Source organism: Mandrillus leucophaeus, unplaced genomic scaffold (assembly GCF_000951045.1).
Source record: "Mandrillus leucophaeus isolate KB7577 unplaced genomic scaffold, Mleu.le_1.0 Scaffold190, whole genome shotgun sequence".
In the NCBI taxonomy this organism is placed as follows: Eukaryota; Metazoa; Chordata; class Mammalia; order Primates; family Cercopithecidae; genus Mandrillus; species Mandrillus leucophaeus.
Window position 1 is genome coordinate 4,746,571 of NW_012101921.1, and position 15,629 is coordinate 4,762,199.

Sequence of the window (15,629 nt, forward strand, 5' to 3'; positions counted from 1 at the left end):
TAGTCCTCTTTCCCATTATTATCAGGGAACTGAAGGTCACAGAGTTTGCTGACTTGCTTAAGGTTGCACAGGAAGGTGAAGATGGAGGTAAAATTCCAGACCTCCTGGTTTCCATCTAGTGCTCTCTCCATGAGATAAAAATGGGAGATGTGTGCAGGTTGCTCTGTGAGTAAATCAGAATTTCATCTTTTCCATTAGCCTTAAGTGTTGGCCTCAGTTGATCTCTCCCTATACCCACTTCCTCTTTACCCCACTCCCCCATTTCCATCGATCATGAAGAAAAGAATTCCTAGGACTCTTTGACAGGCTGCTACCCTCTCTGGCTTTCAGGAAAAGAACATTCTCATTGAAAGCATTGACTCCAGAAGAGTTTACTCTTTTAGAGTCTGCTGCCTGCTGTGATCTATTCCAGAGAATCACACATGTTAGAGTTGCAAAGGATGCCTTTCCACTTTGTAAATGAGGACACAGACCCAGTCAGCTATCTACGTTGGAGACTCTCTGCCTAGAATGCACATCACATTTATCTAGTTTATTAATTTGGCTGTTGTGCTCCAGGGGCAGATAAAGCACAGTGTGAATGGTGCCTACTGGGGTTGGTGATACTTTGGAATTGAATTAGACTAAATTACTGTAGCAAATAGATCCCAAAACATGTTGGCTCAAACACAAAAGCAGTTTGTCCTTTATCTGGGACAGCTATGCCAGGTTGCGGGAGGGGGGTCACTCAGTTCTCTACTCCATGTAGTAATTTAGGGACCCAGGCTAACGATAGCGCTGCCATTTTCAAAGCATGACTTCCAAGGTGACTCTGGTTTTTGCCATTCAACAAGGAAATGAAAAGGGAAAAACAGTATGGGGAAGCACAGGTTGGAGATCTTACGGGCTGGGTCTTGAAGTGGCTCACATTGTGTCCACTCACATTTCTTTAGAAAAAACATGGTCCTAGGGCCACACTTAACAGCAAAAGAGGCTGGGAAAGGTCATGTAGTTAGTCAGCCATATGCTAGGCTATAGTTGTTTCCAGTGAAGATGGAAAAATGATGTTTATTTCCTCATATCTGGTACTGAGCAGACAAGTACTTAGAAAATATTTATTAAGTTACGGGATAGAAAAACAAGGGAAAGGTTGAATAAATGAATGAAGGAGTGGGGTGATTTTTCCATGGGTGCACAGCTAGTTAACAGGAATTTTTCTGCAGACTTTACTGTTTTATTAGCAATGAAAGAGGTTACAGATCCCCCCAATATTTCTCCACATTTGCAGAAAATATTGTCACATGAATGTATGGGAAAATAATTAACAATTGTCTCACTCTAAGGAAATTCAGTGGATAGAATTCTGAAGCTATATTATATATATTTGGAGATATTATTTTTGATGTGATTTTAAACTTTACAAATAAATTAGCCATGGGTTATTGTTAACAAATTGCTGTAGTGCTGTTTTTTTTTTTTTTTTTTTTTTTTTTTTCTTGGACGAGGCCTCGCCCTGTCGCCCAGGCTGGAGTGCAGTGGCCGGATCTCAGCTCACTGCAAACTCCGCCTCCCGGGTTTACGCCATTCTCCTGCCTCAGCCTCCTGAGTAGCTGGGACTACAGGCGCCCACCACCTCGCCCGGCTAGTTTTTTGTATTTTTTAGTAGAGACAGGGTTTCACCGTGTTACCCAGGATGGTCTCAATCTCCTGACCTCGTGATCCGCCCGTCTTGGCCTCCCAAAGTGCTGGGATTACAGGCTTGAGCCACCGCGCCCAGCCGTAGTACTGTTTTTTTAAGCAACTTTTAAAAATTTACAATTTGCTATTGTTTTTGTTGTTTGTGTTATTGGTTTTATAGAAACTCAGAACATCAGTAAAGGTCCTTGGAGATAACCAAGTTCAGTTCCCAATGAGTTCAGACACAATGTTCTTTCCTTCTTCAGCAATAGAACTGCTGGACTTTAGTTGTATTAATACATGGTTGTCCCAGATAAAGCCCATATTTCACAGTCTTCCTGTAAGTGTAGTGTGATCGTGTGGCTAGGTTCTGGACAATGGGATGTTTTATAGCAGCTTCTAGGAATCTTACTTAAGAGACACTGCATGTGACTTTACCTTTTTCTTCAGTCCTTCCTAGTGCCGTCTTGGGACATGAGATTGAGGTTATACACAGTGGAGCAACTAAGTAGGAGGAGCTTGACTTTGCACCAAGCCTAGATTGCCTACCTAGACTTTAATGTGTGGGAGAAAGAATCTTCTATTTTGCTTGAGACCTCTCATTAGGGTTTTTCTAAAAAAATTACTTCCAGCTGCAACTTGCCCAAATTATTATACTATGCAACAATGAGGAAATGAAATGACTTGTGGTCACTTGTAGGAATTGGATCTCATGCAGTACCTCTACGTACATTCTTCACTACAGAAAAAGCAAGATAAGAAAAAAAAAAACCCACCCCAAAGCAAAACAAACAAAATACAATCCCCCAAACACTGTGCAAACACCATGATAGTAAAAACAGCAACTCCAATAACTACACATGCATAGAAAAAGGAAATTTACAGAGCACAGTTGCTTCTGTTCTAAAATCACTGAGAACTGACTAACATTTCATACACACTCAGTAAATCCTTTTCCTGGGATGTTTTTCCTTGGTCACACAGGTAGCTCCATTTTCCAGTTTCCCTTGCAGTTGGCTGGTCATGTGACTAAGCTCCAGCCAGTTGAATAAAAGTGCCCTTTTCTTGGCCAGAGGCGACGATTTGACCCACATGCAGGGCATGATGGTGGTGGGTACAGGCACCTCACTGGCGATCTCCTCCCTCCTGTCCCTGCCGCTCTTCACTGGGATGCAGATGTGCAGCCATCAGCTGGCCTCCACCGAGTGGCTTACCATCCAGGACGGCCTGCTTGGCTCACGTCTCTTCGTGTTCTCCCTCACTGCCTTCAAGATTCTGGAGACTCTTGTGTTTGGCAAAGGATCCCAAGCAAAGACCTCCCCTGAGATTCTCCTGTTCCTTCTGTTGGCTGTCTTTGCATCTGGCCTCATCCACTGAGTCTGTGTCACCACCTGCTTCATCTTCTCCGTGGTTGGTCTGTGCTACATTAACAAGATCTCCTCCACTCTGCATCAGGCAGCAGCTCCAGTCCTCACACCAGCCAAGGTCACAGGCAAGAGCAAGAAGAGACATTGACCCTGAATGTTCAATAAAGTTGATTCTTTGTTTAAAAAAAAAAAAAAAAAAAAAAAGAGTAAAGTGTACCACTTCTAAACTGGCCCCAACCTCACACCTCCCATGCCTGTCCTCCACACTCCTTACTTATCCAGTAACTAAGTGCAAAGGATTCTAAGGTCATAGGTGAGGATGGAACCATTTGATATAAAAGCCTGGGTCCTCGAATCTCCCTGTGGGAAGCCACCTGCTGACCGGAAGCACTCCTTTAAACTTTTGGGTGGGTGATAAATAAGCTTATGTTTTGCAATTTATTTGTTACAGTGACACCTTATGTAGTCTCTTTTCCTGTTCTTTGCCTCAGCTGCATCTGGGTTGGAAGCTGACCTGTGTTGGGCAGATTTTGAGTTCTAGATAGGATTTTGTTGACGTGCTACTAGGTATGGTGGGATTTTAGTCTTTCCTGGTCTCTGGTTTGGTGCCCAACACATCTTAGTTGTCTCTAGGGGATGTGGTGCTACACGTTTGTGCCTTCCCTGGCTCCTTCCTGGTCTCTAGGGAGGAAGGTGCTGCCGGCTAACACCTGCCTGACTCCAAGTTTGTGTCTTGGCTCCAGATATCCTGGACTCTCACCTCCTTCACCCTTTGTCATCACTCTGATCTTCACTCATTCTTTGTCCCTAATTCCCTTCCCATTGCCATTGGATATTATTCGCCTTTCAGGGCAATTGATTTACCTACTCCTTTAAGGAATAATAAATACATTATAGAGTGATTCTCAGCTGGGCACGGTGGCTCACACCTGTAATCCCAGCACTTTGGGAGGTGGAGATGGGCGGATCACCTGAGGTCAGGAGTTCGAGACCAGCCTGACTAACATGGTGAAATCCCATCTCTACTAAAAACATAAAAATTAGTTGAGCGTGGTGGTGCATGCCTATAATCCCAGCTACTCAGGGGCCTGAGGCAGGAGAATTGTTTGAACCCAGGAGGTGGTGGAGGTTGCAGTGAGCCGAGATTGCACCACTACACTCCAGCCTGGGCGACAGAGTGAGACTCTGCCTTAAAAAAAAAAAAAAAAAAAAAAGTGATTCTTGACTTCTACACCTAAGGCTCCAGACCAACATCAGGGTCTAATCAGGGTCTAGGCTTTCAGATTAAACAAAAGCCTTGAGTCCCTTCTTGTTTTCTCCAGTTACAAAACCTATAGCTCTTTGGGCATCACCTACAAAACTTTCGCCTTCTAAGAAAATCTCTGGCTCCAAGCTCATTGGCTGAAAGCTTTAACTGACAGGTCTCGAGTCCAGTGACAGAACAAAGCTCTGGTTCTCAGTTCTATCCACTTCCCCAAGCTTCCCTTGTATGGAAATGGCCTGAGGCATTCCTTTTAGTTATTTCAGAGGCAGACTGTTCTGATTTTGAGATACTTTAAGTCTCTGTGGCATCATCTAGACCTCCATGGTGGCTGCCATCTCTCCACATCCTTCCCCCAATCCCAGGGGAGCAATCTTTATTTGTTGGGCTGGTTTGGTATCTGTTCTTTCCCCAAAACCTAACAAGTCACCTCAACAATAGGGTGTAGAAGAAAGAGCCTCCATTAGCTCTAGGACCTCAGGAGAGGCACACGTAACATCTTGAGCCTCAGTTCCTCATCTGCCAAACGTGGATCAGAATTACTTTCCTGCCTACCTACATAATTTGAATATTAAGTAATGAGAATTTTGTAAAACCATTGAAATTCTTCAAAGTACCATATAAAGAATGCTAGGAGCTATTCATATTGCTTTGCTTTTAGAAACGATTCAGCTTCACCTTCTCTGCTTTTCTAATTCCCTCTGGCCACCTTCCCCACCCCATCAGGGCCAGGGCTCTTCCCTGGGAAGGAAATAGGAGGAGTACTCACACTTCTGGGTTTATCTCCTTAAGTTTAGCTCACTTCCCTAGACTTGGAATGGGTGACCTCCTTCATCAGTTCATAGTGGCTTTCCCGGGTCACCAAAAGCTTTGCCTCACAGGACAATAGCCTATTTCATACACTTTATTTTAAAACTGATAGAATCATCTAGCTCTGGTGAAATCAGAGAGCTTGTACCACCAATATCTCTGCAGGTGGAGAAGGGGATGAGGGCTTCCAGTGGGGCCTGTGTGAGGTTGGGGGAGCAGAGATGGCCAGCTCTGTTCTGGTCTTTAGAGAGCAGGGTCTGGGTTCCTCCTCCCTCCCTGGCCTCCTTGCTCTGCAGTGGTAAACCAGAGTGACTGGAATGATGCTTTAATATAATGGCCCCCAGAGAGTGAGCTTTGCCCCCAACCCACCAGTGTGGGATTAATAGGGTACGGTGGGGCGAGGAGGACATCCCACAAGGACTAATGTCTCAGCCCTCAGGGTCCTTGTATCAGCCTCAGCCTCATCTTCCTGAGCTGAGTGGCTGAGACCAGGCAGGGGTTGAAGAAGGAGGGCAAAGAGGGAGACAGCAGCAGGCTGCCTCTGGGGTTCCATGGTTCTACCTTTACTCTGGAATAGCCAGCACTGGTAGAAACCACCTCTGGGCTGCTGGACCGTGAGTCACATCTACACAGTAGAGGGCAAGTGAGGAAACAGTAATTTTGTCAATTGTTGAGGATATAAACTCTTTCACAGGATTTAAGCTATTTAAGCTGATCACTGAGGCTGTGAGTTCTGTTACCACCACTCGGTCTACATTTCACATGGCCCCGGAGCTGCTGGTCCTTGCCTTTTTCATTGGCCAAAACTGTATTTCCTATAAGGACTGAGGATTGAGTAGCCCTGTGTTCTCTCCCCACACCTAAGAGCTGTCCGATCCCCCCACCGCCATCGCCCCGTGAGTCACCACATGGTGATAGCTCCCTGCTATCCAGAGCTCCTGGACCATGTGAGGGTCCAATCTCAAGTACTGGGCTCACTCACAGGCAGTCAGCATGCTGGGAAGAAAGTGGCTGCAAAGTCTGAGACTGAGTTCAAATGCCCGCCCTGCTGCTGTAATTAGTGTGTAACTCCAGCAAGTTCCTGAACCTGGCACCTTCATTTCTTATACTGGTAATAATAATTTATTTGTATGGGGTCTGTGAGAATTAAACAGATACCAGGTGTTTAAAGTGCTCTATGCACATAGTATATGTTCAATAAATGGTAGTTATAGTCCAGGTGCAGTGGCTCACCCTCATAATCCCAGCACTTTGGGAGGCCGGCAGGAGGATTGTTTGAGCCCAGGAGTTCAAGATCAGGGTAGGCAATGTAAGGAGACCCCATCTCTACAAAAACTAAAAAAATTAGCCAAGCGTGGTCACGCGCCAGTAGTCCTAGCTACTGGGGAGACTGAGGCAGGGTGGATCATTTGAGCCCAGGAGTTTGAGTGAGCTATGATTGCACCCACTGCACCTCAGCCTGGGCAATAGAGCAAGACCCTATTTCTAACAAAAAAGAAAGAAATGGTAGTCACTATCTGTTACTCTGGGGGTCCAGAAGTCACCAATGAGCAGTGTCTTTATGGCCCATGGCAAATTACTGGGAAAATTCCTGCTGACAATGAGCTTTTGAGCAAGTGAGAGCACCTTGCTGGGCGGACAGACAGGGGTTCTTGGTCAAGCCCTGGAGGAAGGAAATCGAGGGCTGGCCGCTCTGAAAGGTCCGCCCTGCGGCTGCTCTTACCCTCCTGCCCCACAGACCGGTTACTCTTTAGACGATCTCGAGTAGCTTAAATCTGACTCTCGGGCTGGAGCAGCCCAGACAGCGCTCCCCCGCGGGACCACAGAATCCTGGATGTCGGCCTGGGGGCCCTGGATCGGCAGTGGTGGAGTCTTCTGAGCCTAAGGGCTACGGGAATGACAGAGTTGCAGATGGCTTTGTCGCCCGCGGGGCGGCTCAAGTGTCCTGGGTCCCAACCTCTGTCCTACGGCCAGGCCGTCGGCTCAACGGGCGAAGGGAATCGGGCTGACCAGTCCTAAGGTCCCAAGCTCCCCTGACCTCAGGGCCCAGAACCTCGCATTACCCCGAGCAGTGCGTTAGTTACTCTCCCTGGAAAGCGGCCCTCGCCGGGGAAAGTGGGAGTTGCGGCACTGTGGTCTTTGGAGGCCTAGGTCGCCTAGAGCAGGCGGAGCCCTGTATCCCTCCCGGAGCCGGCCTGCGATGAGGTCGGTACCCGGTACTTAGGGAGGGAGGACGCGCTTCGTGCTCAGGGTAGGCTGGGCCGCTGCTAGCTCTTGATTTAGCCTCATGTCCGCCTTTGTACCAGCCTCTCCGATTTGTGGGTCCTTCCAAGAAAGAGTTCTCTAGGGCAGCTGGGGACGTCTCTGGGGTCTGGCGAGGCGACAGGCCTTCTTCGGACCCATCGCCAGCGGTGTTACAGAGACTTTGTCCACTGCAGGGCGGCCTGGGGCGGGCATCTGCCAGGCGAGGGAGCTGCCCTGCCTCCGAGATTGTGGGGAAACGGCGTGGAAGACACCCCATCCGAGGGCACCCAATCTGCCTCTCCGCACTCCGATTCCATCCTGCAACCCAGGAGAAACCCTTTCCGAGTTCCAGCCGCACAGGCACCCGCGGAGTTTCCAAAAGAGACTCCCGCGAGGTCGCTCGGAACCTTGACCCTGACACCTGGACGCGAGGTCTTTCAGGACCAGTCTCGGCTCAGTCACCTGGTCCCCGATCGCTGCGACCGGGAGTTCCTCCTTTCCTTTCTGCTCACCAGCCGGCCGCCGGCAGCGGCTCCAGGAATGAGCACCAACCCGCGCTGGGGTGGGTTCAGGCGGCAGGAATGCAGAGGCTGGTCCTCCTCTAGCCCCGGCGCATTCACTTAGGTGCCTGAGCCCTGAGGTTCAGCCTGACTTTCCCGACTCCGCCGGGCGCTTGATGGGCTCCTGGGCTTCTGGGCTCACCCTTACACCTGTGTACTAAAGCACTGCCGCCCTCCCGAGGTGCACGTCCGCCCCCTCGGCCCTCATCGGGGCGTTTTTTCACCCTCTCACGGTGCACGCGTTTTCTCTCACGTCAGCTCACATCTTCCAGTACACACCCACTGTGTCTACCTGCCCCTCCAGCGTTTCCTAGGCAGCTTTGAGGGCCCAGAGGACTGAAGTCTTAGTGCTAGGATGGGACCACGATGAAAAAGGAAGGGGCCCAGTCAAAAGTCCTCTCCTCTTCGGTTTTTCTTCAACTATGCCTCACAAAAACATTTACTTCTGTCCCAGCGCCTTGGCGGATTTCGGCAGAAGATGGGTCCTAGGGGGTTGTGGAGGCCAAATTCCCAGGATGCTGGTCCTGCCTTTTTCATTCGCCAAAATTGTATTTCGTACAACGACTAAAGATAACCAAGCATTGAGTAGCCCTGTTCTCTCACCAGATTGCCCTGGCTCTGTTTAACTTTTCCTGGTGCAATGCGATGTCACCACCTGCTCCCCAGGCAGGCATCACTCCCTCAAGGTACAATTTGGGGTAGGGATTTGAGTCCTGGAGAGGGTCAGCAGGGCTCTGGGGTCGGGGTGGGGAGGGATACACTGCAAGCTCCACATACTCTCCTCTGCCCCCTGTAGCCCGGGGCTTTAATGACCCCAAGCAGGTTTCCCTTCTCTGGTCTAGCCAGCTGCCCCTAGGGCTGGATTTTATTTCTTCATGGGGTTTGCCCTGAAGGGCCCCATGGGCATGGGACCTGGTTGGGAACAAATGAAGGGTGTCTTGTAGCAAACACAGTCAGAGAAGCAGAAAACAAGATTGGGCACTTCCAGTCACTTGGTCACTTGAGGTGGCTGGAGCAAAACTGGTGGCTTCTGTGACTGCTACAGGGTGAGGGGGGTGGAGGGTGGCAGAAAGGTGACAAGCCACTGGGAATCCTACTCAGTGGGGACACCGGACAGGGAGTGGTTGTCATCACCAAGCAACATCTGTGCGAATAGGTCAGGATAGCAGCTCGGTCTTCCCAGGTGAGGAACTGAGGACCAGCTTGTGTAGATTTATGCAGTGGGTGAGTAGCTTTCAAATTTATTTTCAGAACTTCCACGTAGTACCCGCCTCTCCGTTTAAACATTTAAAAAATTTTATTTATTTAAGTATTTTTGTGGTTAGCTTTCCAAGAGGGAGGAAAAGAGGGGAGTTGTGACAAGTAGCACCCCTATGCTGGGATTCGTTTTCCACAGTAAAGCTTGGGACTGGCACCCCGTCCCCTACTGGCAGGTGAAAACTCCAGGCAGACTCCTGAGATCCCACCTGGGCTGGCTGAGAGAGTGCCTGGGGTGCATCCCTCAGCAGCTGCCACCTCAGCCCTGGGACCATCTCTTTCTCTGGGATCAAGCAGCCAGGTGTCAAGACCTTCCCAGCAATCCATGCTGCACAGCTGGGTCTTGTCCTAGCAGGTTGATGGGCAGGGACTGGTTGCTTAGCCAGGGCACCAGTGTGTGGCTGTGGATTTGTGTGCTTCTGTGGAGAAGCATTATGTGTATGTGTGTGTGTGTGTGTGTGTAGGCACAGGCATGAGGAAGGGTTCATTTGTGCAGGTATCTCCCGTATATATCAGTGTGGGAGAGTGCCTGAGGATGTGTTTGTGTGTCTGAAAATGGGCGGAGGGTCCGTTGTGCTAATGTGTGCAGGGGTGAACATGTGTGTGACAGAGTCTGTGTGTTTCCCTGAGTGGTGGCTGTGTGAGAGGGTGAGGGGATTTGGTATTGTCTACCATGCCTGGCACATAGCAGGCTCTCAAGAATCTTGAGTTTCATTAATGTTAAATGTGTATGTTCCCATCCTTATGAAAGCTGGTATAGAGCCTGTTTTCCTGTGAGTGTGAGATTGGAAAATGGGGGATGGGCAGGGGTGAGACAGGATACGAGGCTACTGTTTGCTTCCTCCCTAGAAGTAAGTACATAGAAGAGTTGGCTCTGGCACCTCACGGGACATCACCAAGTCCTCTGTGACTGGCTAGGCTGTCCCAAGGTGGCTTCAGGCATCTCTTGAGTCTTTGGGGACGTTCAGGCAGTAGCCTGCCATTCACCCTGTCAGTCAGCAGAAGTTGGGCCCACTCAGGCCTTAGAAACACAGACCAGTACCCGGGAGGACCTGAGCTATCCGCGAGAGCAGAGCTTCCAGTAGAGGCCGCAGGAGCTGCCTTGACTGGAATTCCTCTTGGGGTGCAAAGGTGGAGGGGCACATTGTGCGACCCCAGGCGGAGGACTGCAGCCACTCCGTGCAGTCCCAGCCTCTCGGGTAGCCCCTTGACCTCCAGGCCTGCACAGATCCAAGACCCAGGTGCAGGCTCTCGCGCCAAGTTAGCCGGCCTAACAGCCTGCAGCCGCTCCAGTCTCAACTAGGAAGGAATTCTTGTTGCTTACAAAGTCCAAGCGAACGGGTGTTCTGCTTTTATCCCGGTTTTACCAGAAAACGCTGAAAGGAAAAGCCCCTAGAGGACACAGTGCTTTGGGAACTCGGGGTGCCACGAGCAACTCATCCCCTCCCTTCCACCCAGCCGAGGTACCCTGGTTGCGGAGGGACGCGGTGAGTACCTACAGCCACTGCGACCCGAGAAGGGAAAGCCTCAACGTCTTCCTCTCGGAGTCCTGCCCACTCCGGATCTGCCCGGACTGGCTCAGATGCGTCGTTTAAACAGGGGGCTGGCACTCCAGAGAGGAGGGGGCGCTGCAGGTTAATTGATAGCCACCGAAGCATCTAGGCGCCCCATGGGCGGAGCCGGAACCGCCAGCTCGGTCTGACCCCTGTCTTTTCTCTCCTCTTCCCTCTCCCACCCCTCACTCCCGGAAAGCGAGGGCTGAGGTAGGGGCAGATAGATCACCAGACAGGAGGAGAAGGACAGGGGTACAGATGGAGAGACCAGGACACACAGTACAAAAGACTGGCAGGAGAGAAGAGGAGAGAAACAGAGAGGGACAGAGAAAGGGAGAAACAGGAGAACCGAGGCGCCCGCCGGCCTGGCCGCCCAGAGTCCGATTTCCCTCCTTCCCTGACCCTTCAGTTCCACTGCAAATCCACAGAAGCAGGTTTGCGAGCTCGAAGACCTTTGCTCCACGGCCACACGCAGCACCGGGGCTGCGCCTTTGGAGCTTAGGTCCGGGGGTCTGAGCCTGGGACTGGCAAATCCGCGCAGCGCATCGCGCCCAGTCTCGCAGACCGCAACTCTCGGAGTACGCGCAGCAGGAAACTTCTGCTGCCCAATTTCTTCCCCAGCTTTGGCATCCCCGAAGGCACTACCTGCCCTCGGCACAAGCTCTCTCGTCTTCCACTTCGACCTCGAGGTGAAGAAAGAGGCTGGCAAGGGCTCTGCGCGTCGCTGGTGTGGGGAGGGGAGCAGGCTGCCCCTCGCTTCTGCAGGGAGTTTTCCTAGCCAGGAAAAGGGGGGGGGGTGTTTCAGGAATTTCGGTGCCTTCACCTAGCGACTGACACACGTCGTGTGTGTGGGAAGGCGTCTCGCTGTTTTCGGGACTCACCAGAGAGCATCGCCAACCAGAACGGCCCACCCAGGGTGTCGAGTCTTGGTAGGGAAATCAGACACTGAGGCACTCCCGGCCCGCGGGCCTTGTGGCATATAACAATTTATATATTTATGATTTCTAATTTTATTATAAAATAAAAGCAGAAATATTTCCCGAAGAACATTCACATGAGGGCATTATGCGGAGACGGCAAGTCGGCGGCTGGGGGGAGGGAGGCGCGCTCAGCCGGGAGCGCTGTGGCCACAGTCCCGGGAGGAAGAGAGCGGTGTGGCGGGGCCTCGCCAAGAGAGAAGGACGAGGGGCGGACGACGAGGCGGCGTTTAGGGGCTTCTGTGGCGCTGCCCTTTCTCTCTCACTTAAGTTACTAGGCGAAAAGCTGACACCTGCAGCTCCCACTGACCCACAAGGGTAAGGGAAAGGGCCTCTGGAGATGGCCTAGGTTCAAAGGACCTTTCTTTTCTCTCCTCTTCCCTCTCCCACCGCCGACTCCGGTAAAGCGAGGGCCAGAGGTAGGGGCAGATAGACCACCAGACAGGAGGAGAAGGACAGGGGTACAGATGGAGGGACCAGGACACAGAGTACAAGAGACTGGCAGGAGAGAAGAGGGGAGAAACAGAGAGGGAGAGAGAAAGGGAGAGACAGAAGGAGAGAGTGAACGGTGGCAAGCCAGAAATCTAGAAGAAAAGAGAGAAGCAATGAAAAAAGAGAGGGAGAAAGACGGAGAGAAAGCAGAAAAAGGAAAGGAAGAGGAAAGGGGGAAAAGGCAAGGCAAGAGAGGGGAAAAGAAAGGAAGAGACAGAGGGAGAGAGAGAATGACAGTGGTATATAATTTATTCCCTTCTGTGGTTTAAGACCCAGTCTCCAGCCCCAAAAGGATCCCAAAAGTAACTTGTTGAAAATAAATCCCAAACAAGGACCAACATAGACAGCTATCCGCCCTACCCGGTTGTTCTACCCGCTCAGCCTACAGGTCTTTCAGTACCTGGTGGGGCCGCAGGGGCGGGGTGCCCCTGGACACTGCCACTCTCAGGTCCCCAGTGTCAAGCCACAAAAGGCAAGCTCATCAAGGCAAACGGGTTCTAGGAGCCCAGGTCCACGAGGTTGGCTGACATGGGGTTAAGGATGGAGTCCTGCAGGCCATGGTGGTGTTGCAGTGGGTCCGCTCCACCTCCGCCTGGCACCGGCACTGGCACTGCGCTGGGTCCTGGAGGGTGGCCCAGGCTGTGCAGGGACGGCAGCCCAGGTGGCGGCGGGCTGAGCAGCAGTGCCGGGCTGGATGAGTGGTCTGGCGTCCCCGATGGAGTCTTCTCGTCCTCCGAGCTGCCTAACACCGACTTGCCGCTGCCATTCAGCGGGTTGTGGCTGTTAGAATTGGAGTTCTCGTTGTTCTCCCTGCAAGTGCGGGAGCAAAGCAGCAGGGTCAGCAGGGACATCGAGACCACCCAGAGCCATCTCAGTCACAGTCAGAGCCAGCCACCAGCCTCAGGAGACAGATCCCAGGCTTGTGGCCTGCGGGTGTTTTCGGTTTCTACCATTTCCTCGATCTGGTCTGGGTTCTTTCTGCCCATTCTCTTCATCTCTCAACACCCAATTTCTCTTGCCCCTCTCCCCTTATCGTCCCCACCTCTCATGCTCTCAATCTCATCAATATCTTTTCTGTATTTCCTCTTTCCCTCCTTCCCAATATTTCTTTTCAGGAACAGAGGGGCAGGGGAACAGGGTTCCCTGAAGTTGTGGGGTGAACAGGGAGGAGGAGAAGATGCCTGGATTTTCAGATCACTCTAGGCTCCTCAAGCCAGGTTTGCTGAGTAGACGTGGGGCTAGGAGGTTAAGGAACCCTGGATCCCAGGTCAAGGGATTTAGGGGCTCTCACAAGCCTTCATTTTCCTTTGATTTTTCTGCCCGAGGGAGACCCCTGGCTGGGAGATAGGATCCTGGGGCTAAGCGTCCTTTCCCTGTAGCTCCAAACTGGGCAGCCCTGTGAGGGCTCTCCATGCTGGGCCTAGAGACAAGGGTCCAAGGATGGAGGACTCCCTTTCCATGGTGGTACAGTGAAAACATCAGCTGGGGGACCAGAAGCTTGGGGGATAAAGGGCAGCCCCTGGGAGAAGGCCGAGATTTTTCCATTGTAACCAGCCACTCCGGGAATCTGCAGCTCTCATCTGGGGCCTGGTCTGAGAACCCAGGTTTTCAGGAGTCTGAACACATGCCAGTTTGCATGGAGGGGGACCCAGCAGAGAGAACCCACCTCCTTCTACGCCTTTGACTGACAGCTCCTCCCCAGATTTGGATATTTAAAATCCTGGATATGATCTCTTGTCACCAGCTTCCAGGAGGGCTTTTCTTTCTGCTTTCGTGGGAGGGAACTTCCCACAGGGCTGGCAGCTGAGACCTCACCACTGTGGATACTCCAACCTCAGGGTCTCAGATACCTGGGAGTATCTGAGCGTGCAGCACTCCCCCTAAGATGTTTCTGGTTCAGCGCCCCCACCTCTGACCCTGATCATTCAAACTCAGGGTGGAACACACCCCATATCACCAACCCCAGGTGTCCTGTTCTCCTCTTACCCCAGTCTGGATTCTGTTCCCATAATCAGTTCCTCTCCAGATTTGGGGTCCTGAGGGGTTATAGGACAGGTAGTGGCAAGGGCCTAATGATCAACCTTTAGGCTGGTTCAGGAAGTCCTGGTTTACCTGAGGACATCCAACTCCCAGCCCCTCTGTGGCTCTCAGCTCACCGCAGACATTCTGACCTATCCATCAGAGGTAGGGCCCAAGGAGAGAGGCATCAAGGGCCTGGCGCGCCAGGGAAGGGCGGCTATCTCTAGCAAGGCAGAAAACACGGCATGCGTCTCCTCTCCCAGAACTGACACTTCCTCCCTTTCACCTCTGGGTCCTTTCTAAGGGGATAAAGGACCCGCTATCAACTCCCACATCTGACAAGGAAAATTCATGGCCAGGCTTTTCCCCATCCAGGTCAAACTAGGGAAGTTCCAGTCCCAGTCCCAGTCCCAACCCCATCACACTTTGGTCTGGAGCTGAGTAAGGCTGGGGGGAAATGCCGGGAAGCACCACCAGCAAGAAATCTGCAAAATCTGCTTTCACCTGGGCCCAAACCCCTCCGTTCTGAGGATGACCAGACCTACTGTGCCTGCTTCACAGGGGATCCAGGCCTACAGTCCTGCGCTGCCCCGAAGCTCTCTGCTTCTCCACCCTTTTCCTGTAGCGACCGAGTGGTTAGTTGACAACTTCCTGAATTGCTCTGCCCGCTTTAGACAAATCCCTGCTCGCCGGGTCTCCGGCATAGAAAGGCCTAAGCATCGTCCGAGTCAGACCGGGCTGCAGCTGGGCTGTGGCTGGGCCTGGGGGCCCAGTTTAGGCCTCTTCGGGGAACCGGCAGAAACCCTGCGAACCCCTCCCTTGTGCCCCGGGGAGCCGGCGCCGAAGAAGGTCTACTTACTCGTACCTTTCCTTGGCCTCGGCCGCCCGGTCGCGCTGCCGCCGGTTCTTGAACCAGTTGCTGACCTGTGTGGTGGTGAGGCCCGTGGCCTCCGCAAGCTCGCGCTTCTCGCGGGGTGAAGGGTAGGGGTTGTGCGCGTACCACTCGCGCAGCACGCTGCGACTCTTTTCCTTGAAGCAGTAGCTGGTCTCCTCGCCGTCCCAGATGGAGCGCGGCAGCGGGAATTTGCGGCGCACGCGGTATTTGCCCACGGCGCCCAGGGGTCGGCCGCGCAGCTTCTCCGCCTCGATGTAGTGTGCCTTGAGCCACAGCTGCTGCAGCTTGGCGTGGTTGTGCGGCGAGAACTGGTGGCTCTCCAGGATCTTGTAGAGCTCGCGGAAGTTGCCGCGGTGGAAGGCCACCACGGCCTTAGCCTTGAGCACGCTTTCATTCTTGTGGAGGTGCTCGCAGGCGGGCAGCGACCACAGGAAGCGGCCCAGCCGCTCGATGTTGCCGCCCTGCTGCAGCACCTCGCACACGCACGCCACTTGCTCCTGCGTGAAGCCGAAGGTGGGCAGCATGGACATGGTGCCGG

At 52.2% G+C, this 15,629-nt stretch overlaps 2 protein-coding genes across 2 annotated transcripts in view; one reads left to right on the forward strand and one right to left on the reverse strand.

Annotated features, from left to right (window-relative positions):
* LOC105538376 overlaps positions 1-3,171 on the forward strand; it is a 41,843-nt gene extending 38,672 nt beyond the window's left edge. The window contains 1 exon segment of the mRNA XM_011978220.1: positions 2,691-3,171. Within this exon segment, the coding sequence (XP_011833610.1) occupies positions 2,691-3,171 (481 nt within the window).
* An 8,510-nt stretch (positions 3,172-11,681) lies between these two features.
* On the reverse strand, positions 11,682-15,623 carry SIX2 (SIX homeobox 2). The gene is made up of 2 exons (XM_011978217.1): positions 15,062-15,623; positions 11,682-12,987 (listed from the first exon to the last, which is right to left on the reverse strand). The coding sequence occupies exons 1-2, from the start codon at positions 15,619-15,621 to the stop codon at positions 12,675-12,677; spliced, it is 873 nt and encodes a 290-aa protein (XP_011833607.1). The 5' UTR covers positions 15,622-15,623; the 3' UTR covers positions 11,682-12,674.
* Between the last annotated feature and the right edge of the window lie 6 nt (positions 15,624-15,629).